Source organism: Opisthocomus hoazin, chromosome 3 (assembly GCF_030867145.1).
Source record: "Opisthocomus hoazin isolate bOpiHoa1 chromosome 3, bOpiHoa1.hap1, whole genome shotgun sequence".
NCBI lineage: Eukaryota > Metazoa > Chordata > Aves > Opisthocomiformes > Opisthocomidae > Opisthocomus > Opisthocomus hoazin.
The window spans coordinates 11,363,098-11,387,718 of NC_134416.1; the positions used below are offsets into that span (position 1 = coordinate 11,363,098).

At 39.1% G+C, this 24,621-nt stretch overlaps 1 protein-coding gene across 4 annotated transcripts in view; it reads left to right on the plus strand.

The window, feature by feature from the left end:
* Positions 1–24,621, plus strand: part of ASAP1 (ArfGAP with SH3 domain, ankyrin repeat and PH domain 1) — a 195,445-nt gene that overhangs the window by 95,804 nt on the left and 75,020 nt on the right. For all 4 annotated transcript variants that reach the window (XM_075415544.1, XM_075415546.1, XM_075415548.1 and 1 more), the window contains one exon: positions 16,188–16,260. In XM_075415544.1, coding sequence (XP_075271659.1) covers positions 16,188–16,260 — 73 coding nt within the window. The remainder of the gene's footprint in view (positions 1–16,187; positions 16,261–24,621) is intronic.

Here is a 24,621-nt window from a genome sequence, read left to right on the forward strand (position 1 = left end):
GGTCACATGGCAATTTTAATCTGGTATAAATTTGTGCATCCATGGGAAGGGGTAGAGCCACCATGTGTGTAGCTGTCCTTTGTGGTGGCCATAATGCAACAAAAAGGCCAATTTTAATCTGATCTGATTTCTTGACTTTGTGGTTTTCTGAATGCTGGTGTGCTGGTACAGAGGAGGTGATGGGAGTGAGAGGTTGTCGGAGGGAAATGGGAGGAACTGAGCGTTGTGGTTTTCCACAGAAACCTGCAGGGATGCTGGTTGACCTGTTGCTTCTGGCAAAATATACCAGCTGAAATGTGGAATGCTATTGATTTTTACCTTCATTTGCTTCGCCATTTCATCTTTCCTGTCCAAATTTTCATGATATTACTCACCATTTTTTCTGTATTTTCATTCTGCATTCCAAAGAGAGTCTTTTAACCATACACATACATTTAGTGTATATTACGAGACATCTATTTTATTTTGTAGACATCTGAAAGAGTGAAACAGTTGTTATTTACTAAGGAAAAGAAGAAAATCCATCTTCATTCATGTGCCTCTGCTGAATTAAATTGCGTTTGGAGGTTTTAAGCTTTAAAAAATAGAATGAAGAAGCTGCCAAAATTGAAAAATGAAGAAAATATATTCTGGCTAAGTAAAACTGGTCATGAAAAGGTGCTACATTTCTTGGTGATAACATTCTGTCATGTCCCACAGCATCTAAGTCTAAGGGTGTTTGTCAAGAGAGTACACTGTTGCATTAATTTGGAAATCTGTGTTCTGTTCATAGCTTCTTTGCAACTTTGTGAGAGCTACAGTGTCATTATTTAATTTTGTAATACTGCAGCCTATTAATCTACTATTATTCTAGTACTTCAGTCTGTCTAGTTTTTATGTAAAATCATTCATCAATTGTATGAGCTTCTTGAGTATCTTTACGACTGATGTTGATATGTTAATTTGATTTAAGCACTAACTGCATCCATTAGGATTAGCTAATACAATTTTTAGAGTGAGCTGGAATGAATAAATTGTTTTTGAGAACCAAGGTAACTTCAAGATAAATGCCATAAATTAATTATTTTAGTATTAGTCTTAATTTTCTGCTTGAGGGGGGACAGGGATTGTTTAGTTAAAAGAAAAAAATCATTGGACTAAAATATTAATAACTTGGTTTCTCATTAAATATACTTGATTATGTAATTACTGCTCTTTTGGGTGGGTTTTAAAGTGTGTTATTGCTTTGTCCTATGTTTAAGTGTAACCTATATTTTCTAGTTACATATTATATAAGAACGAAAACTACATGGTAATGATCAGCTTTGTCCATGCACTCTGGTTGCCTTGTGGTAGCAGTCTTGGTTTTCATTAGGTTTCCTGAATTCCTTTCTTGATCCCTCTACATCCCTTATTTTAGAGAAGAGTATTGCCAGCCTGTACTCTTCTGAAGTGATATATATCATCTTCAGCTCTAGGACTGCTGTTTAAAAAAACAAACAACAAAACAAAATAAGCAAGCCTAAAACCCAACAATATTTTCCTTCTCACTGGTGTTTTCTGATTCTTCCTGTATGTAAAAGTATTATTTCCAAACTTTGTTTTGCCCCAAGTGCTCTAATTTATATTCTAGCTAATCCTGTGAGAAATGCTATTTGACAATTTACTGAAGCTCATTCTACGTTCACCTTCCTTGCTGCTTCTTGCAGAAGACAAGGTCCAGGGACCTGTGTAATTTAAATCCCCTTAGTAGTTCTCTGTAGAATGGCCATAGGAATGCCTTTTCCAATGGGGGAAACAAGCGTAAACAGTGTAAACCTATTTTCCATGCAATATGTGATATCACAAGGAAATGATAAACTGAGCATTTTGAAGTTTTGTTGGGTGTGGAGCTTTTCGTTTTTTTTGACTCCAAGCAAAATAAACTGAAAGTCAATGCCTGCTGCTGGAATCTGGCTGTTACTGAGTAAACTGCTGTTGCCATTAGTAGAGCAAGAATATTGATTTCCAAAAAGTTAGTATTTATTGCTGTGTTTAAGGTCCCTTATTTCTATAGTTCACTGTAGGTGAGTTATGTACAAAGCCTGTTTTATCTGCTCTATAAAATATTATTTCAGGGCATTTTTGTCAGAGTTTGTTGCACAGTCATTTGTTATTCAGTGGGGGTGTATGCCTGGGAGTCTAGCACGAGTGTTAGCAAAAGTGTTTTAAGCCCTAGCTTGAGGAAGAGAAGGATGACTGTGCGTGGTCTTCTCTACCTCCACTGAATTTGAACCTTCTACTTAGGTCCTGCATACATGGGGACATTGTTACCTTTGCCTGATTTTTGCTTTTGTATCTGTGAAATTTGAATGCTTTAGAAGCCCCGGCTCCTCAGGCAGACACCTCTCTCCCAGCTTATTCCTAAGACTTTTCCTTTCCTGAAAACACTTTTATTTTTTGCTAATTTGCCTGAGCTGCTTCACAGTACCTCCCCAAAAAATTAAACAATGTAATTAAAAAGCATCATTAATTTGGGATATTTTTTTTGGCAGTTAAGTACTCCCTAACAAAACAGTTATTTGTTCAGCTAGTGGCACAACTGTATACTCATGTTATAAGTGTGGCCTTACTTATATTAACAATATTCAGTTAAATTTGTGATCAGATAAATTAGTTGCATTTTCTAAATGGAATACAGTGCCACTCTTTTTATATCTGACAGTGAATATTTTAAAGAAAGTTGTGCTAGTGTAGTTTACTTGTGTTTAGGATCCTGGCCGTAAATTATGTCTGAAGCTTAGTATTGTTAAGAAAATTTATAGAATATGCTGTACTGGCATCTGTTCTCTAATACAGTCTTAAAAGAGAAATAGCATAGGACTATTGTTAACAAATACAATACTATATTAAAAAATACTATGAAGTAAGTAGCAGTTTTCTTGCAAAGCACTCATACTGTTTCCTAACATACTGGAAATTACTGCGAAATTCTTTTAAGTTTCATTGTGGTTTTAAAATAGCTTTAAAATCAGCGCTGTATTTAAAGTGTCCTTCCTGTGGAAGGGAAAGTGGTAGCTTCTGTGTTGTCCCAATGACTTTGTCAGGTCATATACACAGTTTGGGAAATTAAGGTTACCTTTACACTGTAGGATTTCAGTATTAATATGTCCTTTTCTTCCACCTTTGATTGATTGCTATAGCTTGGCTTGATTGCTATAGCTTACGCATTTGTACGTAAATCAAAATTCCTTTCTAGACCTAACTGGTTTGCCTGTGGGCATAATGTGTGCCAGCGTCTTCAAAATAAACCCTAGAGAATCCAATTAGATTGTAGGCCTTTGCTTTAGGTTGGGTATCCCTTCTCATTTCACTGTATTTTACTTGTATATTGAGAAAGAGGGTCTCACTCTGGTTTTAAGTTGTGTGTAGAATTATTCTGTTAATTAAAGCATATATGTCATTACATAATATATATTACACACATATTTCTGGGTTGGGTTTTTTCAGCCTATATTGCTTTTAGAGGTCTGCTGGTTTTCTGTACAACAGTGAAGATGAGACGTGCATCTTGGTTTTCTAATGTACATTTATGTTATTTTGATGTGTTGATCAAAAGAAATTAAAGACAATGTAGGAGAAAGTAGGGGTTTTTAGGTGAAGCTTTTATTGAAGTATTAGAAATTACTTCTCCAGTTACTGTGTTTCTTTTTCTGTAATTTCCCCAACTAAATTAAATATGTTCAGAAAATGTATTTGTATCAACGAACATGATATATTAAAATTCAAAATTAACTCTAATGCTTCACATTGAAATTATGCTCTTGTGATTTTTTTTTTCCTTTTGTAAGAGGAGACTCAAAACCCTTCCTGTGCATTTTGTAAATCATCTCTAGCCAAAGTCTAATCATAATGATTAGAAACACAACTCCTGTTGTATATTGAAAAACTTCTCATTTCCATTTCTTTCACCTTGAAACAAAAAAAATTGGATGTGTGCTTATTTTCTAGACTATTTCTAACTTTGTTGTTATTCTCCCTCCTGTTGTCATCCTATAGTGTCAGTGTACATTGTATATGGTACATTAAGAAGGATGAGATGGTAAGAGTCTCCTTGCTGCTCCTCGGAGTGTAGCTCTGAATTTCATAGTAAGTGGTTGTGATTACAGGTTTAAGATGATGTAAGATGAAGTCTTCTTGAGTCTGTCATCATAGCACTCTCCAATAACAAAATCAAACTGAGCTGTAAGCAGTATCCTAGAATGCTGTAGTAGTCTTCAAAGTCTGTGTTTAGATGAATATCCCATTTATTTTTTTTTAACCTAATTAAACTCTTGAAATCTGTACCTTGGAACGAATAGACACAATTTTTTTTCATAAAACCATTTTAATGCATTAATATACCTGCTGTTTCTCTCTGAATGGAATAGTTCTGAAATGGAATATTGCAGTCATACATGAATGTATCTAAGTATGTATTCAGGGGTTAGGAGGAGAAGAAGCGTGGGTTGTTTCTGTTCTGAAGTAAGGGACCATGTCTGCCCCCTCCCCCAGTGATGCGATTTTTTTAAAGTAAAATGGGTTTGTAATAGTAGTAGTAACATTTTGAAATGGCTTGGTCTAACACGAATATGTTTCTGATGTCCTCCATATCTCTGCTGCTAGCTGATGCCAGATATTGGCAAATAATAATACTGATCGAAATTTATAGGGCTAGGGGTGTAACCATATTGTGTAATTGCAACACCACCATGAGGCAGGCAATGGCTGAGGGAGGGAGTACTTTATCCCTGAGGGTCACTTTTGAGCTTCTGGCACATTCGTAGAATGTGTGTACAATATTTGAAGAATTTTGCTGTCTGAGAAGGTGGTAATAATTGTTAACTCACAAGTCCTGATTGAGTGCCTCTTCCCTCACTGACTAGGTAATACCTGTCAGTTACTGGGAGAACAGCTTAAGTACAGAGCATGCTGCAAAAGATTTTGTGGGTTCAAAAGAAGAAGAAAGAGAAAAGTTAACGTGGGAGGGAAGTATTTTGTGGCATTTAACTCTGGTGGGGCAACTGAAGAGCTCTCCTGTTAGTGAAGTTTCCAGTTAGATGTGGTGGAGAGGAGCAATTCTCCAAAGACTTTTGTGCTTTTTTCCCCAATTCAAGTTGCTAATAATCACATTTCCTTCTGATAAATTTATATCTGCTAACACGTCTATTTAGCGTGTTTGTGTTTATGCTGTTTGTATGCCATCTTCTCTTCAGTTTGCTTCCTTTTGAAAGATCTTACCTCAACTACTCCCTGTCTTCTGATATATTTGGTTTTGGTTGTTCTAGAAAATAAATAATCTTCTTTTATTCTGGGCTGTTTTGAATTGTATTTAGTTATGTCTTTTGCATATAAGCTTTTTAGGTTAGATTTTGTTAAATGAAAATGGCACTTCATTCATAGTGTGTTGGATTTTTCAAATAACATCTTCAGTCAATTAATTAAAATTTTTGTTTATGTACTATTTCTATGGAACTGTATATCCATATGCTGGAAAAAAAGATTTTGTAGGGTAGTATTCTGTAGCCAGTACTCGCACTCAAAGTAATATATTTCCAGTGGACTTTGAAAAAAGCGTAAGTAGAGGTTTGTGAGAGCACAGGTACAGGATAAGCTTCTGTTTCTTAGATGAAGATCACCCCCTTCATGCTTTTAAAGCAATGCTTGGTAGATTGCTAATGTGGACAAGAAGAATCAACTCAGGCAAAAATTTGACAATATGCCATAACTAGCTAAAAAGTAGAGTGCAGCAGCACTGCTTATTTTTAAACATAGCAGCATTCATGTTGTAGGAAGACTCTTCTGTTTGTGTTCTGTGCAACTTCTTGCTAGTGCTATGCAGCTTTAATCCTAGCAGAAGTTGTGTGTGCAGCTTGGGAATCTTGTACGGTGGTATCTTCAGGAGCTGTGGGCCTGGTGAGGGGTTTGCTGGTTTCTGAGCTTTAACCATATCTTACCCTGTTAATCATGCTCATGTGTTTATCTGCTGCTGGAGTAAGAAATAGGTAAAATTGTGGTGCAGTGACATGAAAATTGGTGCTGGCTGTTGTGCCCAGGGAAGTTGTGGATGCCCCATCACTGGAAGTGTCAAGGCCAGGCTGGATGTGGCTCAGAGCAATCTGGTCTGGTGGAAGGTGTCGCTGCCCATGACAGAGTGGGTGGACTAGATGACATTTAAGGTCTCTTCCAAGCCAAACCATTCAGTGATTCTGTGAGATTTATCACCAAGATTAGTTTCTACCCAGCAGAAACTGTTTTAGAGCCTGTGGGGAAAATTTTGTATCTGTCACTGGATGTTTTCAAGTGTTGTCACCAGTTGTGGGCTTTTCAGCATCTCCTACACAACAGAAGTTAGAAAATGAATCTGATCTGGTTATAACCATATCTGGAAAAAAAATCTCATAGTTTTATTTTGTAGTTCTAAATTACCTTGTGCACAAAATGAGCCAAAGTCAGAAAGATTAGTGTAACTCAACCGAGAACTTAAAGGAAGGAACTGCCCAAAATGTTGTTAATATTCCCAAATGTGTCAGAATGTACACAAGATCAAATATCTGCTCCATGCTCATTAGGAAAAATGTGATGCTAATTGTATTTTATCTAGAAGTAATCATACATAGATAGCAGTTAGTTTCTACATTCATGCTCTTGCAGAAAAGGCTTCTGGGTAGGAGTGCGGTTGCAAAGAAGGATCCAAAGATCGATTGTCAAAACAAGTTACAATTAGCATTATTGGACTTTTGAGAGAGTGATTTTGCAAGCAAGAATATCTACTGGGCTTCCATTTGAGTAATACTTGAAGACTAAGTTAGTCACTATTATTTTTGCAGCTCTTTCTAGAGACTACACAAATGAGCTTGCTCATCCAGTGTGAGCTCTGCAGCACTGAGGGGCTGATGATTTTTTCTCACGTGCACCAGTTTGGAGAGAGAATAAGTTGAATCAGGCCATGTGCAGCATGGAGATGTGAGGGAAATTCAGCTGACTGGATCTCTGTTAAGCTTTGGCATTATTTGAAAAATCTATCTTCTGGAAAAATGTATTTCCTCAATTTGATTGCTGATGCTCTTTTTCTTAGTTTATGGTTAAAACACTTGACATTCCCAGTTTTCAAGGAAATCACAATTTTTTAAAGAATATTATCTTTTATTTTGTCGTATTTTGGGAGTAGCTGGTAAATGATGGTGTACTAGATGATGTTGGCTGCAGTTATTACAGTGATAAGTGCTGGTTGATGTGATTGGTTGTTCTGTTTGCTTTCTGTTATTTGGACCCTTTGGGTTTTTAAGTAATTCAGCACAAGTTCAAGATGTGCCTGTCTGTATACATCTTTTACATGAAGAGATTAAGTGTCTCAAGAAAATTCTTTACCACTGCCCTATTTTTGTCATGTGGATATGTGCTGAGACAAACGATTGGAAACGGGTGACTGGCAGGGTCAGTACAAACCGAGCAGAGGGAAGGACAGGACAGGTGGTTGGGATCATTTCTCCATCTACAGAATTAAGTGAGTTTGGTAGTCTGCCCATTTCTGAATGGGAAAGCTACAGGAGACCAGCACTTGACTCTTATCTACTCTTTTGGTTATATTTCACTGGGGAAATTACTGGGTTTTGTCTTGTTGCAATTTCAGTGGCATGTAATGACTTACTAACCTGTCTAGTTTGTTTTTATTAGCCATCTGATAAAGTTTGGATTTTGATGTGAAGAAAACTGACAGTGGTGCTGGACAGCTGTAACTTTGTAAGGTGCCATTGCTCTACTTTGTGACGTGGGTGTTGTAATTGGGACTTGTGCGGATGGCAAGCCTATTTTCTAGTACAGACAATAGTAAATGCCAATCACTACAGTGCCAGAGTTAGATTAGTGTGTTAATTGATAAGTGGAAGACTGACTTCTTTTAGTCCCTTGAAACCAATATATCATCCACATGTTTTCTATGAAATAATTAATCTTGTGTCTGACAATAGCATCATAGCATCAATACATGCATGCATGTGACTACCAAGCATTCATCATACCCCTTTGTGTGTATACTCTCAAATATTTTATATTTCACATGGATTGGTTTTTATAATATATGAAAATAATTTCTTAAAATACGTGGAGGTGTTTTAGTCATAAGTACATAGATTATGCATGCTCTAATAGCCTTCAAGCTTCTGTCATGGGTTTGTCTTGGGCAAAATACTGTAATTGATTAAAACATTTTTGGCTTAGTATATTATTTTTGTAGGTGAGTTTTGGTAGTGGTAGGATATGGATTTTTTTTTATGACAAACCTAAAAATGGAGTGAAACTCTAAACCTCCTCTGATATGAGGATGAGCAGTTTGTTCCGGTTGGAAAATGCATCTCCTCTGGATAATAATTTACTTGAAGGGATTAATAATGTATGCTGACATACTAATGGGATTGCCAGTGTCTTGAGCTGCACTTGTCTTTTTATTATTGTAAGGCTGAAACAGAAATCAGTGGGGTTTTTCTCCTTTTCAGTTTGTAAAGGATTGCAAGGTACACAAACATGCTTGGTGTTTTAGTAGATGTAGTGGGCTGAGGGGGCCGTAGCATCCTCTGTGGAGATGTGTGCCTCTAGGATGATGCTGATTTCTACAAGAGCTAAATTTAGTATGTATACGAGACACATTTATGATCAGTTTCTGTAATAGTAATTTTACATCAGTCAGGAAAGGAAGATATTTTGGGTTGCTCAAACCATACTTTTCATGTTTATTAGGAATAAGTACATCAAATATTCTCACGTATGATCTCCAGTATATAGACTTCTACATACACACGCATGCATACAAATATATACATATTAATATCTACACACATACATGCACACAAATATATGCTTACCTATATGTAACAAAGAGACACAAGGTTCTAAAGAAATAATTAATGGTCTATGTAAATGTGAATTTGGCAAGTTTTAGTACAGCAAAGATAGATAGCAATCCAGAATCTAGCACTTTACACACTGCACAGTAGTATAATTTCTGGCTTCAAATTTAGTAGCTATTAAAACAGAGCATGGCCCAAGAATAGAAGTACTCTTTGATGAGACGAGATCAGGTTCTAGAGGGTTGAAGAGAGGCAAAAGCAGTGTCTGTGTGAACAGCAGTGCACATCTCTGCCACGTCTCGCAGAGAAGGCTGCGGTGTGGGTTATGGGATGTTGGCAGACACCTTTTCTGACCTGGTACTGGCTTGTGTGCCGTGTCACGCCAGTAAAAGCCTACGTGTGGCTACCTCGTGATCCACATCAGTGAAATGATCCATTGGGAGGACTCGCCCACTCTCTACCCCATAATTAATTTGATTTTGTTTCCTCAGGTGGACAAGTTTTCCTGTTTTTATATTGGTGCAAATAGCTACCAGAATAGCTCTGGTAGAGGGAAGGTGCTACGAAAAGTCTTGCCTCTGAATGCGAAATGGTGGCTGTATGTACAACTTCCTATCAGTGTGCTCATGCACTGATGGAAGGTGAGCTAAAATTCACAGTGCTCCAAAGAGCCCCTGGTTTTCATGGAGCTGAGGTCACCGCAGCACCTCCAGAACTGGATCACAGTGTAGCCAATGTCAGTGCTCTGGTCTGAAGCAGGAGAGACACTGCTTTCTTCAGTAGTACAGCTGTGAGCTAGGTTGGTGGTTTGAAACTGCAGGCTGTAGGTTCAAAGTAGCTGAATTTTAGCAGAAAGGAGAGATTAAATCTGGGGCATCTGTCTGGGGGATTCTAAACTGATTAGTTAGAAGAGCTGATCTTACATGGTTGGGGGTTTTCTTCTTGAGCTTAAGCTTCAATAGAAGGTAATGCAGGAAGATGAGACCTTGACAGGGCATATGTCACAGGGCATGCATTGCAAATCTGCTGAGTATGAGGAGCAAGAAACTTTGCTTGTTTAATTTTGTATAAACAGATTAAATGTGTGGGGTTTTTTTCCTTAATTTCTTCACTAATGTCTCGGGGGGGGGGGCATCGTGGACACTAATTTTTCATTATTTTGAATAAAGATGGAGCTTGTCTCCTAGATGAATGTTTTCAAGAATAAAGCTTTGTTCAGCCAAGGAGGTAGCAAATCTGTGTTGCACATACCTTTAGTAGATTAGCTGTCTTTTCAGAATGCATAGGAGAGTAAGAAAACATTTTCTCAGGGAAGTTAAAAAGGCCTCCAGGGAGGTGGTATCACAGAAATGAAGAAAGAACCGTTTTACAGGAATGGGTGAGGATGAGGAAGTGTTTAGTATGCAGGGAGGTAGGAAGGAGCAGATATGAATGCCTAGATGTCGTCACAGAGACTCCTTGGTTCTCTAAGGCATTGCAGTTTTCAATAATGTAAATGTATGTCACTTTTACTGGAAGATCAGATTTTTGCATTTTCTGAGATGGGGAGTAAAAATATTTAGTATTTTCAATACTTGAAAATAAAATTAACAGATACTGCAAAAGCATGCTTTCACCTAACTGGGGAAAGCAAGGCTGTTCCTTTCTAGTTTAATGGACTTAAAACATTACGCTGGAAAAATAATTGAATTGAGCATTAAGTGCAGCAGATTTCCTTTGCAGCAGAGTGCAGCTAAAACTTATTAGTGAAACATATTCAAGAGGAATGTAATATATTGGGAAACACACTACCTACAGTTATATACAACAAACAAACCAAAAACAAACAACCAAAAAAACCCCCACCCAAAACCACCCAAAAAACCTTAGATAGCAATTTTTGTATACGTAGAGTCCTACATAGGATTTGGCTTCCACTGTCGTAGGTGTTTTACACTCTACCCTGGTGTATGGTTTTCAGTGTGCATGGATCTGTTTTATTTAGAGACTTTTGGACTAAAAAGAACTAGTTCATTTAAAGATTGTATTTGCAAATATAAAAATATAAATTGACCTGTGATGTCGTTCTGACTTAGATCACTGGCTCCTTCAGGCAGTGGATGTCATCTCTGTATATTGCTTTGCTCAGTGACTGTTCGCTTAAAACAATGAATGTTCCCTTCCCTCCTGCTCCCGTGTTAGTGACTAAATTAAATTTTATATCAAGCCCAATTTGGAAGATTTTTCTAGTCTATTTGTCCTAGTCTTCTAGAATGATATCTTTAGGAACAAGTACCATGGAGTTTGTGTATTTGTTTTCTCCTCCTGAGTGTCCTGTTTGCTTTAGTATTAGAATTTAGTACAAAGTTTAGTCTCTGAGTCTAATCAGCATCAAGCGTTGCCTTTTTTCTGAAATACTGGTTTCAAATTCTTGCACTATCCTGAGTTCAAACTCTCGATAGACAAGTGAATCAATATTTTTTTTCTGGTCATTGAAGATGGAGAGAACTGCAGTAGAAATGTGTAACAACTGTCTGGCAGAGCATGCAGACAGAAGCAAAAGGTTTTGACAGTGTTTCCAAAGGAGGCTAAGGAGAATCACCTGCTATGCACTGTCTTGAAAAGGAATACAGAGTTCTTAGTATTTTATTTTATTAAAAAAAATTTAAATATTTCTGGTAAGATGAAATTAAAGTAAAATCCACTATTTTACTGGGGAACAAGAGAATTAATGATATTTGCAGTTCTGAATGTTTGAATCCATTGTTCTGCTGCAAATTAAAAACTAGAGATAAATAGCATTAGAAAGCACTTACATAAATTTTGTGGTTCCAGACTTTCTTGTTGTAGCTACCACAGAAGTTGTTGTATGATTTGAGAATATGTTGGGTTTCAGATAAAGAACAGAAACACTACATTTTCTTTTGTTACACACTTTCATGTATTGGTCAACTATAATGTATTGATTGGTTGAAATTGGGCCACTCCAAAATAGAACTATTATTTATTAATTGGTTTCTGTCTGTGTGGGTTCCTACTGTAAGTGTACGTACACAGAAATACTCAGCGTTTTGAACTTACCTAGGAGCGGTACCCTTGCGTGTGACCATCTCCAGTGCTTAACACTCTAGTTGACCTGGAGCTCCTGCTGTGGTATTCTGGAGCTTCTTAACGCCCCGTGCAATCTACTTCAGTCATCTCAGCTTTGACAGCAAAAACTCTGCTTATTGGTTAAGTTTTCACTCATAGTGTTGCTGGTGATGACCCTCTTTGCTGAGGTGCACCCTGCTGTAGGGGTAGCTGCCATTCTGACTTGGTCTGCCACTCTTCAGATACCAGACCCACTGGAGCTCCAGGCTTTAAGCTGTTTGGATAACATGGCCTGCCCAAAGGTCACTGCAGCGTGAACTTTGGGGTCTACAACAGCTAATGGGCTCAGCTGGGCTGCTGTCCTGACAGTAATTCTGAGTACAAGTTCTCCAACCTTCAGTGATTTGAAGGTGAATATAATATGGCGAACACTGCCAGATTCGTTACAACTCGAGATTATTGATCAAACATTAGTTAGGGGATGGGAAATTGCCTGTGATGTAAGTGGCAAAAATTAAATAGGAAAGGATTTAAACAGTTCTCTCTGTTCTCCATGGATAGCAGGGAACCATGTACAACATGTGAAGCATGCAGAATATCCAAACCTCCCACTTAAGTGGACTGCGCACGGTACCAATATGTGGCTTTTAAGGTGCTGAATTCTACAGATCTAGACTAAGGTTTACTTTGATTTTATTTTTTGCTGTATCATAGTAGTTATTTCTTGGGTTAATCTTAAAGGCACAGGAGCAGGCTGTCCCCATGTGCCACAAGACAAACTGGTGGGGAAGACGACCAGCCTGGCTGAACAGGGAGCTTTTTCTGGGACTCAGGAAAAAAAGGAGGGTCTACCACCTATGGAAGAAAGGGCAGGCAACTCAAGAGGAGTACAGGGGTCTCGTTCGGTCGTGCAGAGAGGAAATTAGAAAGGCAAAAGCCGAGCTAGAACTCTGGCTGTCCACTGTTGTAAGGGACAACAAAAAAGGTTCTGACAAATACATCAACAACAAAAAGAGGGCCAAGGAGAGTCTCCATCCCTTATTGGATGTGAGGGGTAATATTGCCAACAAGGGTGAGGAAAAGGCTGAGGTACTTAATGCCTTCTTTGCCTCAGTCTTTACTAGTCAGGCTGGTTATTTCCAGGGTAGTCAGCCCCCAGTGCTGGAAGATAGGGAAAGAGTGCAGAACAAACCTCCCATAATCCAGGAGGAAGCAGTGAACGACCTGCTGTGCCACCTGGACACCTGCAAGTGTGTGGGGCTGGATGGGCTCCACCCAAGAATGCTGAGGCAACTGGCAGAGGAGCTGGGGAAGCCACTCTCCATCATCTGAACAACCCCATGCACCAGCACAGGCTCGGGGCAAACCTGCTGGAGAGCAGCTCTGTGGAGAGGGACCTGGGTGTCCTGGTGGACAACAGGTTGACCATGAGCCAGCAGTGTGCCCTGGTTGCCAAGAAGGCCAATGGGATCCTGGGGTGCATCAAGAGGAGTGTGGCCAGCAGGTCGAGGGAGGTTCTCCTTCCCCTCTACTCTGCCCTAGTGAGGCCTCATCTGGATACTCTGTCCAGTTCTGGGCTCCCCAGTTCAAGAATGATGAGGAGCTACTGGAGAGAGTCCAGCGGAGGGCTACGAGGATGATGAGGGGACTGGAGCATCTGTCCTGTGAGGAAAGGCTGAGGGAGCTGGGCTTGTTCAGCCTGAAGAAGAGAAGGCTGAGAGGGGACCTTATAAATGCCTATAAATATCTGAAGGGTGGGTGTCAGGAGGATGGGGCCAAGCTCTTTTCAGTTGTGCCCAGCGACAGGACAAGGGGCAATGGGCACAAACTGAAGCACAGGAAGTTCCATCTGAACATGAGGAAGAACTTCTTCACTCTGAGGGTGATGAAGCACTGGAACAGGCTGCCCAGGGAGGTTGTGGATTCTCCTTCTCTGGAGATATTCAAGACCCGCCCGGAGAAGGTCCTGTGCAGCCTGCTGTAGGTGACCCTGCTTCGTCAGGGGGGTTGGACTAGATGACCCACAGAGGTCCCTTCCAACCCCTACCATTCTGTGATTCTGTGATCTATCAGGACCTTCCATTGGTGATCCTCCAGTCATCTGGGACCTGCCCTGTTAGCCAATGTAACACCCTCCTACAAGAAGGGCCGGAAGGAGGATCCTGGGAAATACAGGCCTGTCAGCCTGACCTCGGTGCCGGGCAGTTTTATGGAGTGATTCTTCCTGAGTGCGCTCACTGGACATGTGAAGGAAAACCAGGGGATCAGGTCCAGCCAGCATGGGTTCATGAAAGGCAGGTCGTGCTTGACCAACCTGATCTCCTTCTATGACCAGGCGACCCACCTAGGAAAGGCTGTGGACGTCATCTACCTGGACGTTAGTAAGGCCTTTGACACTGTTCCCCACAGCATCCTCCTGGAGAAACTAGCTGCCCATGGTTTGGATGGGTGTACTCTTCACTGGATAAAGAACTGGCTGGATGGCCGAGCACAGAGAGTCGTGGTGAATGGAGTTAAGTCCAGCTGGTGACAGGTCACAAGTGGTGTCCCCCAGTGCTCCGTTTTGGGTCTGGTCTTGTTTAATATCTTTATGAAAGATCTGGATGAGGGGATCAAGTGCACCCTCAGTAAGTTTGCAGATGACACCAAGTTGGGTGGGAGTGTCGATCTGCTTGAGGCTAGGAAGGCTCTGCAGAGGTATCTGGGCAGACTGGATCAATGGGCTAAGGCCCGCTGTATGAGTTTCAACAAGGCCAAGTGCCGGGTCCTGCACTTGGGTCGCAACAACCCAATGCAACACTATAGGCTTGGCAAAGAGTGGCTGGAAAGCTGTCCGGCGGAAAAGGACCTTGGGGTATTGGTTGACAGCCGGCTGAAAGTGAGCCAGCAGTGTGCCCAAGTGACCAAGAAGGCCAACAGCATCCTGGCTTGTATCAGGAAAAGTGTGGCCAGCAGGAGTAGGGAGGTGATCGTGCCCCTGTACTGGGTACTGGTGAGGCCGCACCTCGAGTACTGTGTTCTGTTCTGGGTCCCTTGCTACAAGAAGGACATTGAGTTGCTGGAGCTTGTCCAAAGAAGGGCAAAGAGGCTGGTGAGGGGTCTGGAGAACAAGACTTATGAGGAGCAGCTGAGGAAACTGGGGCTGTTCAGTCTGGAGAAGAGAAGAGGAGGCTGAGGGGGGACCTTATTGCTCTCTACAACTACCTGAAAGGAGGCTGTAGTGAGGCAGGTGTTGGTCTCTTCTCCCAAGTAACTAGTGATAGGACGAGAGGCAATGGCCTCAAGTTGCGTCAGGGGAGGTTTAGGTTGTATAGTAGGAAAAAGTTCTTTACTGAGAGAGTGGTCAGACATTGGAACACGTTGCCCAGGGAGGTGGTTGAGTCCCCATCCCTGGAGGTGTTTAAAAAACATGTAGATGTGTCACTTCAAGATATGGTTTAGTAGGCATGGTGGTGTTGGGTGGATGGTTGGACTTGGTGATCTTGGAGGTCATTTGCAACCTATGATTCCATGATTCTATCAATTTAATTTCTTACATCAGATTGAGAGTGGGTAGGGAAAAGTTATGTTGCTTGAAGGAAGTACCTAGAAATATAATCCCACAGTCATAATTATTTTAAAACATTTTCTTCTGGATTTTGAAACTGTTGCAGAAAATTTGAGATTCAGAATGATGGAATCCTCAAAAGGCATATTTGAGTATTATTACTATAAATATTTCCTTTCAGTCACATTATGTTGCAAAAAATCAGATCTTAGTCCTTTTTCTTTTGATTTGTTACTTTTCATCTTCTGCATTTATAAAATTCTGTTGTGGAGTTTGGGCAAGAGGTTACTGTGATAATTTGTGTCTGTAGTTGGAAGACTACTACTGTGGAAAATCCACAGAAGCTAACAAGAAATTTAGTTGTAGTAGTAACTGTAGGGCTATAGTAGAAGCATTAACTAACTGCTGCTTGGTTGGGTTTTTTTTTTTTTAAATATATTACAATTTGAATAAATGCTTTGCCCTTTGCAAAATTAAAATAGTGTTTTTCTTTTTGCTCTGTCACTGCTGCTCTACTTTGTCTTCTGAGCATTTTCAGTTCAGTTCTTTAATTCATCTTGAAGGGACTGAATTATCTCAGACCTTCCTGCAGGCTGAAGATGATGTATCTGCAGTTTTTTCCAGCCTGTGAAACTATTTATTTTGTGGATTTCTTTTTAAATAATACAATGTATTCTGTTGATTAATGAAGTAAATACTTAAAGTTTGTTTATTTGTTGTTATTATAGGCATTGGATCAAGACAGAACTGCACTACAGAAGGTGAAAAAATCTGTGAAAGCAATATATAATTCGGGGCAAGGTAAGACGTTGTTTTCAGTTTTACATGAGAACGTAAGCGTTTGATTTTGAGTTTGAGAAGCATCTTCCAATTTATGCTGTTGAAGTGTTTACCATGAGAGATGCTTATCTGTTTAGGAGTGTTTATATTTAAAATTTTTCTCTCTTTGCTTCTGATTTTACATCGGATTAATATGTTCTCCAATTCTTTCACCCTCATATTCCGTCTCAAAGGCCTCTAGGAGAATTCCCGTGTGTAAATGTTCCTGCTGACGTAACATTTCAAGCAGTTATCTTCAACTATTCAATCTAGGAAATGTCCTAGACTGAAGTTATGGAGGGCACTTCTAAGTGAAATAAGAATGTGAACTTGTCAAAAAAGTTTAAAAATAAATAAATGAAAAGAATTACCTATAGATATTTCTGTATGTGTTTGTGCCTTCAACACTTGGCTCTCCCCTCATCATATGTGCAATAAACACAAGTTATCTCCCTTCTTAGATGGAATAGTGGAGATTTATTGTTATTTTGCTTGTTTGAAGACACTGTTGATGTTTTACATGAGCTATAGTAATAACTTTGAGAGGGTAGGTGGCTGGAGTATGAATTGATGATTAGTTGGAGTTCAGTAACAAATGATGCTCAAACACAAATCAATATACAAATTCGGTTTTAAAAATATTCAAAAGTATACCTGGCTTCTACCTCTATTTCTCTTAAGGTCTAAAAATCTGTGCCAAAGACAGATAAGGGAGCAGAGCTGTACACCTTCCAATAACCATCTGGTTGTGAAGACTGGGGTTTAGAAAATCTCAGTTCCTATTCCCTAGCAATAATAATCAGTTTAGTGAGTATTTTCCTTATGCAAAGCCGCTTCTGAGTGGTCTTAGTTTCTGTGCTGACCCATTAGCTCGTGTTTATGGACTTGTGTGGGGTTTTTAGTATATTGTAGATTCTTAACTTTTCTCATCTGCCAGTGACTAATATTGTTGCTCTACTAGCACTATGTTTTAATTAGCTGTTCTGTAACTTCAGTTGATGATGAATGTTTTCCCTATACACTGTGGAGCCTGATACAAAATAGGAATAGTGTTTGGTACATGTGTATTTAGTTTTATGCTTTTAAAAGTATTCAGATGTTCCAAGCAGCTTTTCCGTTTGAAACTACCTACTTCCTGAATTTCAAAACTGATGAAAGTTGTCAAACACGTGAAAAGTGTTGTGCCTGTTTTGAAAAATATAAATGATATTAGAGATTTCAGCTATCATTTAAGTCTTGTAATAAAAGTAGTATGGTTTTCAGTGCCTGTAAGTATGCCATACTGTATCATGAACTAGTCACATTGAGTAAAAGCAGTAGAAGGTTGGTTAATGGTTTTGATTGGCTGCCTCTGCACTTAAAAAGGACCAGAGACAGCTAGGTAGCGGTTTCTCTCTCTCTCTCTCTCTTTTTTTTTAATAAGTCTTGTTTGAAAGATACAAATTAGTATAAATCCTTTTGGATAAAGAAAGCACTATATGTAATGCTCTAGCTCCCTCTTCAGAATGCTGTTGTGATAGGCTACATTTAATTTAAAAAGGTATGCACAGGAGGGAATTCATGCAGTAATGGATAAACATAAGCAAGGGTTAGTAAGAAGTGAGGCGTGTGACATACATGTGAAACCTTGTAAAACTAAATATAAAAATAAAGTGATTGAAGTAAAACTCAAACTCATTTTCCCTGCTTGTTCAAAGAGAACTGCTAAGCCAGCTGTTTTCTTATGCTTCAGTGATGGAAGTGGATTTCACTGATGTTTAACTTCACATAAAACATACTAAAAACAGCTGTAAAAAGCATTGTCATTTAACAGTTCGAGCAAGAGGTGACTATTCTCGTATTTCAAAAGAAAGCCTCCAATAACATTTTGAGAACTCAGAACTGGAATTTTGTTTTACAAACTGAATTCTTGGCTAGAAGACCGTATTTAAACTACTAGAGTAGGAAATGTTTTTCAGAACTTACCTGCTTCATAATTTCCTTTGAGAACCCTAGCTGGACTGGTGAGAAATGGTTATTCAAGGGCAATAGAAAATCTTCTTTCTTCAGTTCAGTAATCTAATTTATAATCTACCAAAAGTCATAGCTAGGATATTTTTGCTTTTATTGTTTTTCTTTTTTTTTTTTGCTGGGGTTCGGTGGTTTTGGTGTGGTTTTTTTTTTGTTGTTTTTTTTTTTTTTGCCTGAAGGCACATTTGGACAGTGACATTAACACAATGTGATGTCTCATACACAATTCTTCAGAAAGCCTGAGCCTTCTGGTCTGTTGGTTTGTTCCTCTTCATTGCTGAATTCTGAACCTCAAGGGACTGACTTACATCACGAAGAGAGCTTAAATGTCACCCAAATACTTTTTGCTTTTTGTGCTCATCCCCCACCTATTTGTCATATTTAGATTTAGATCTGCTCTGGAAATGAAAACATAGCAGCACAGAAATGTGGAAGTCCCTTGGAAAGCTCCCTTCCCTTTTTCCCTATCTGAAAGTACTGTTTGGGAAAGTACTGTTTATGAAATCCAGTGAGACATGCAAATGGATACCTCTTTCTCCCCACTTCCTCCTTATCTGGCTTGCTGTTTGTTTCTGGCATGACAGATTGCATCTGTAACTAGGAACGATCTTACGTGAATGGTGCTTGAGATTCATGGGGAATCTGTTCTGGCTAGCTTTCCCATAACATTTGGATTGAATTGTAACAGCAGTAGATTGCACAATTAGTTTTGTTGGAGGTTTTTCAATAGCTCTTTGTCATTAGTTCACTGGTATAACTCCCAAATACAGTTAAAAGAACTTAGACAATGGAGAAATAAAAACATAAAATCCGTGCAAGGCCAAAGGTACTGAGTTGGACCACAGTGCATGTGGTCTCCTGCAATGATCAACAGCGGATGCTTGAGGAAGTAGAAAAATGGTGCAAAGATGGAGTGTTTTTTTTTTTTTTTTAATAAATTTATTTTTTTGAACATTTTCTCAGTTCACAATGATATGTAGGGCAGGAATTGCCTGAGTCAGGACTGATGGTTGATACTTCTTAATAGACTCTCACAATTTGTTTTGTCTGAGGAATTTAAATTCATGTAAATCTTCATCACTCATAGTCTTGCATCAATCTGGTTAAATGTACCCTTGCTGCCGTGTGAAGTTGTCCTGTGCACGCTCTTCAGGCGTCAGCTTCCCTGAGGAGGACATTGGCCCTGTCCATGTCTCAAAGCATTGGCCTCGAGCTCACCAGAATGACCTGTTTGATGTGAAATTGAGTAACTTTTACATCTTCCTAGGGCATGAGAGTTTGTAGAGGACTATGAAGTCCCAAAGCTTGCTAGAGTAGTGTTGGAGGATGTTTTGGCAGATGAATCCAAACTTGATTCAATGTCATGCATTCTACCTGTTGAGACAGGTTTCTGGATGGAGTTAGTTCTGCTGTCACCCACAATATCCCTCTTCTGAACTCAGCAGCCCTAGGGTTTTTTTGGGGTGGCTTTTTAGTTGTTTTTGTACAGAAACTGTCACATACATTTAATCATCTTTACTCACTTTCTCCAAACTGACAGCATAGACTTTCTTTTTAAAAAAGAGGAGTGAATTTTGGGCAACAAGGACAGGAACTGCACAGAACGTTAAGGGTTTAAGCATGCTAGGGCAATGTTTTTATGTTGCTTTATTGCATGCTCTGTTTCTTTCTTAATTATTTCGGTGTTCAGCTTTGTTTTGCTTGGTACTGTGAGGCAGTATAACTCCAAACCCTTTCTTTATAATGTCTAGTTACACAGTGAATTCTTGAAGTTAGGAGTGGTTTTCCATATGTGTTAACCCTGCCCAGTGCATGCTTTCATGCACTGGCCATTCAACATGGGATTCGACATCTTATTTGGGAGCTACCCAGATACGAGCCTGCTGCCATAGGCTCTTTGCACAATTAATGGAAGTATGTACATACTTCTAGGGTGAGATACATCTGACTTCCCATGCAATTAGATTAGGATGAGGACTTCCCATGAAATTAGATTAGGGTGAGCTGAGCTGTAATTTTTCCTATGCTGAATGTAAGGGGAAGAGTAGATCCCAAGCTCTAGTCTGTGTTGTTGAAGTCTGCGTTTGGACAAATTAATCTCACCTTTGGAGTCAGCTTTTGTTTCTGTTGCCCTGATTAACTTATAGCATTGTATGGAAAAGAACAACAGAATTTATTGCTATGAATCTTATTTCTTAACTCATTTATATGTTGTTAAGCAATCTGGGCCTTAGCACTGTTCTATACAGGACTTTACTGGGGACCTCCCTCTGCTGAGAAAATTAACTCTTTATTCTTTCCTTTCCCCCACCTCATCTTTTTGACCTGTTTTTCCTCTGTGTGAGGCTCATCCCTGTTATCCTTTGTTTGCTTAGTTCCTTTAAGTGTTTTGATGAGGACAGACCTTTTCAGAAATATGAACAGAGCATTTAGTGTGGATTCCCTTTCCCCACCTGCTTGTTGATCTCTTGTGGGGGGTGGATTTTTCTGAAGTAAAATTTTCTTTTTATAAACCCTGTGTTTCTTGTTCAGCATTTTGTATTTATCCAGGTCTCCACCAATTCTGACTTGCACTCTAGTTTCTACAAATTAGCCTGAGGAATATATCATCATTATTGCTCTGCTGGTGCATACTTCAATTCTCAGTTCTCTCTGGAGCTCTTATTAAAAATAGCTATTATATTTGCTTCTCATTCTTTGTCTAGTATTGAGGCTGTTATAAATAAGAGGCCTTACTTTACAGCCATATAGTTTGTCCATTTTATTCTTTTGTATGTGGGTTTAAGTGGCTTGCCATTTCTCATTTTGTCAGCTGTTATGAATTCTGCTGTTACCACTTAGATTTGGTATAAATCCTCTGAAACAACATTGAAAGAAAATTCTTCCATGAGAACTTCTTCAAGCACATCAGCCATGAACCCCGGTGCAAACAGAAGTCATTTACTTTTCCGGGCTGGATTATCTCTCAGTGCTCTTATACCATGATGATCTAGAGAAACTTGCAGACTTGCTGAGGTGCTCCTTGCTCTGAAAATCTTTGAAAGAAGCTTTTACTACTTTTACCTTCAGCAATTTCAGTCCAGAAGGCATTATTGTTATCAAATCCAGATAAGAAGAAGGTGGTCAAATATTTTTTTCTTTTCCGATAATTTTTCATTAGATCACAGTTTTGTGAAGGGTGAAATGAGAAAGGATGCTTTCTTATTTCAAATAACTTCTTTTGCCATCCTTTTTAACCTTGCCAGCTTTCTTGCTTTTTCTGAAGTCTTTCTGAGTCTTTTTTTCGTGTGTATGTTTTTCCATTCATAAATGCAGCTTGGCTCTGACCTTGGTTATTTTTCCTCTGACTACCCGTGGAACAAAGCTCTTTTATAAAAGCAACATAAAAATAGTTTCAAGTGATCAGGATTCTGAATCATGATTCTTCTTTTTTGGACGTAACCAGATATGCAGAAGTAATTCTCAGTAATTTAGACTTTCTTCATGTTTCTTTGAGTGTAGTTTGGGTATAATCACAGGACAGGATAGTATTTGTGCATATTTCTTCTGTAAATTATTTAACTTTTTATTGTTGTTGTTCTCCAGTGTTTGCAGGGTAATATATCTGAACAAAACTGTTTTAGACGAAGGAAAGTTAAGACTTCAATTTTAGTGATGTGTTTTCTAGCTCCAGAATAGAACGGCTGTTCTTCAACCTCTCTTCACAGTATTTGTTCTTTGGTTTCCGTGGGTAATGTGCACAAGTAGACAGGAATTTCACTGGGTTCAGAAGCCTATGCTAAAATTCTGATAACTTCTGAATGGGAAATAAACATCATAATGAATGGTGTGGGTTTCAGTGAAAGCATACAAATTCTTTGTATGCCTAGGGAATCTGATTTAAGACTTCTGTCTTTGTCCTGGGAAAAGTTTACCACAGGATGGCTTTAGGCATAGGCAAATTCAGAGACTGCCTGGGGCGGCAGAACGATGCCGGATTCAGCCGTGTGAGCCCTTAAGCCTGAGCTTCCGCAGTCCTCGGGGCTCAGAGCAAGAGTGCTCCCTGCTTCTGGTGAGTACTCTGTGTAGCACAAGGCTGCTGTAAGCAGCAGTGGCTCTTGTTCGTTCCTCAGTTGCCTGCATCTGTGTCTTCCAATTTGTTTGTATTATTTCCTGCTGTGAACACATAATCCTCAATATATGCATTATAGCACAGTGTGAAGGTTGCTGCAAGATTGCTGTGCAGTGAGCCCTGCCAGGGTTTTCGAAGAAAAAAAGGTAAATTCTGTGCTGAGTGTTTCTCAGAGTTAGAACAGAATAGAATATTTCAATTGGAAGAGACCTACAATGATCATCTAGTCCAACTGCCTGCAGTTGAAGGTATGACTTACAGAGAAGAAAAGATGCATTTTTCAGCTCAGAAAATATCACTGCTCTATCCAGTCCAGTGTGTTGCTTTATACTACTTCTGCTGTTCTATAGTGAGGCCCTCGGCATGGGCTCAAGCACCATCTGCTGTGCCAGATCCCATCAGGGAGGGGATGATTAGTGAGGCCCCTTTGAAGGGAGCTCCCTTCGTTAGATCCCATCCTCAAATGTCTGCGGTTCTGGCACCTCTCGGGGAGCTGCTGGAGGAGGATGTCTGTCTGGGGAAGCTGTTCCATTTTCGTCACAGTACTGAGCTTTGTTTACAATATTGACAAGACATGAGCCAGTTCTAGAAGGCAAAGATTATCCTGTGTATTGCTGTCAGTGTTCCTGTCTCTCTCTAGGGTTATTAAAGTCCTTCCTACAATACTTGTATCTAAGGAAGTAAACATCGTCATGCACGATATAGCTTTCTTTATGCAAAGAAAATTCTACTAGGACATTAGGAAGTATTTCTGTGTTTGCATGAGGCACCTACAGAGAGACTAAAGCATGTGCTGTGCTCTAAGCATGTCGGTTTTCCTATGTTGCATTTTAGCATAGGCTACATTGCAGATTTAATTTTTAATCTATGTGCCTTTAGGGTGAAGTAGGGAACTCCCTTACCTCTTCAATAGAAAGTATATTTTCTCCTTTTACGAGATTTATATTGATACAGCTGTAAAAATTGAAAGTTTATCATTCTCACACAGTACTTGAATTTTGTGTGTGTATGTGTGATAATTACAGAAGTATTCCATTTACATCATAGTCAAAGCTTCATTTCTAGATTTAGGTGATTTGCGATCTGGGATTCTTGAGAATTTCCTATATATTGTTCTAGGACAATGAGCTGCTTCCTGCTTCCTCTTTCTGACCGGGAGTTTCTTTTGCCTTTCCACAGATAAGGGAAACTCTTTTCTTCAGCTCGCTTTCAGTCTCTTTACAAAATTATTTTTGAAAATGCTGTATGAAACAACAAAGCGCTTAAAATCAAAGGACTAGGAAATATGGTGGGGTTAGAAGAGCTTCACTGGCAAGGACAGGGATTCCATGATCTAGCAGATTCCTTCCTGAACTTGGTCCATTATCATTCCTTTTCCTTCAGAACAGTAGGGTACGTTTGAGCTTTAATAGCTCAGGACTGCATAAGCCAAAGCTCCTTCTTAGATGAAGTCTTCTGTGTATACTTATGCAACAGTTTTTACATCAGAACAAAACGTGTATTTTATTATTACACAATGGTTTCCTAGGTTTTGGTGCTAAGCTACTTGATTAAAATCGTGTGCTTTTGGAACAGTTTTATTCTTATTAAAAACATGCTGTTTAAGTTGCAACTCCATGTTAACATATGATTAAATATTTGTTGTTTTGAAAACCTCAGTGTTAATGTCTGAGTTTAGAATGTAACTTGTCTGATGTTTGGGGTTTGGTTTTAGTAAATAAGCATTGTGATTTCTTTTGTTGTGTTTGTTTTTTGTCTTCTAATAGGTTTTCACTTTTTTTTGTTGGAGCTTTAGTGCACTGTGGTTTTGAGTACCTGTAATATCTTACAAGTGTTATTGTTTAGCTCTGTCATTAGCTAAGAACGGATGAAACACAGATTCATGCATTGTGGGACATCACTCATGAGCCTTGTTTGAAAATTACGTCTTTTTTGTCATGCCGTCCCCCTCTTTTCAAATGTTCTCAGGCAATACAACAAGTTGAAGAATATAAAACTTGCAGGTCGTTTGGGGAAAAACATGGTGCCTCTTGGCAACTGTTCTGTCTTTACCCGCTTTCACTACACAGAACTTGTTCTAGTTGGAATAGCTCTGTGGTTTTGTGTTTGTGGCTTGCAGAAAAAAATGTAGTAAGACTAGGAGACTCATTAAAGTGAAAAGTTGATTTAATTAATACAAACAATATTCCTCTAAGAGGGATGGAGGTGATAAAGTGTGTCCC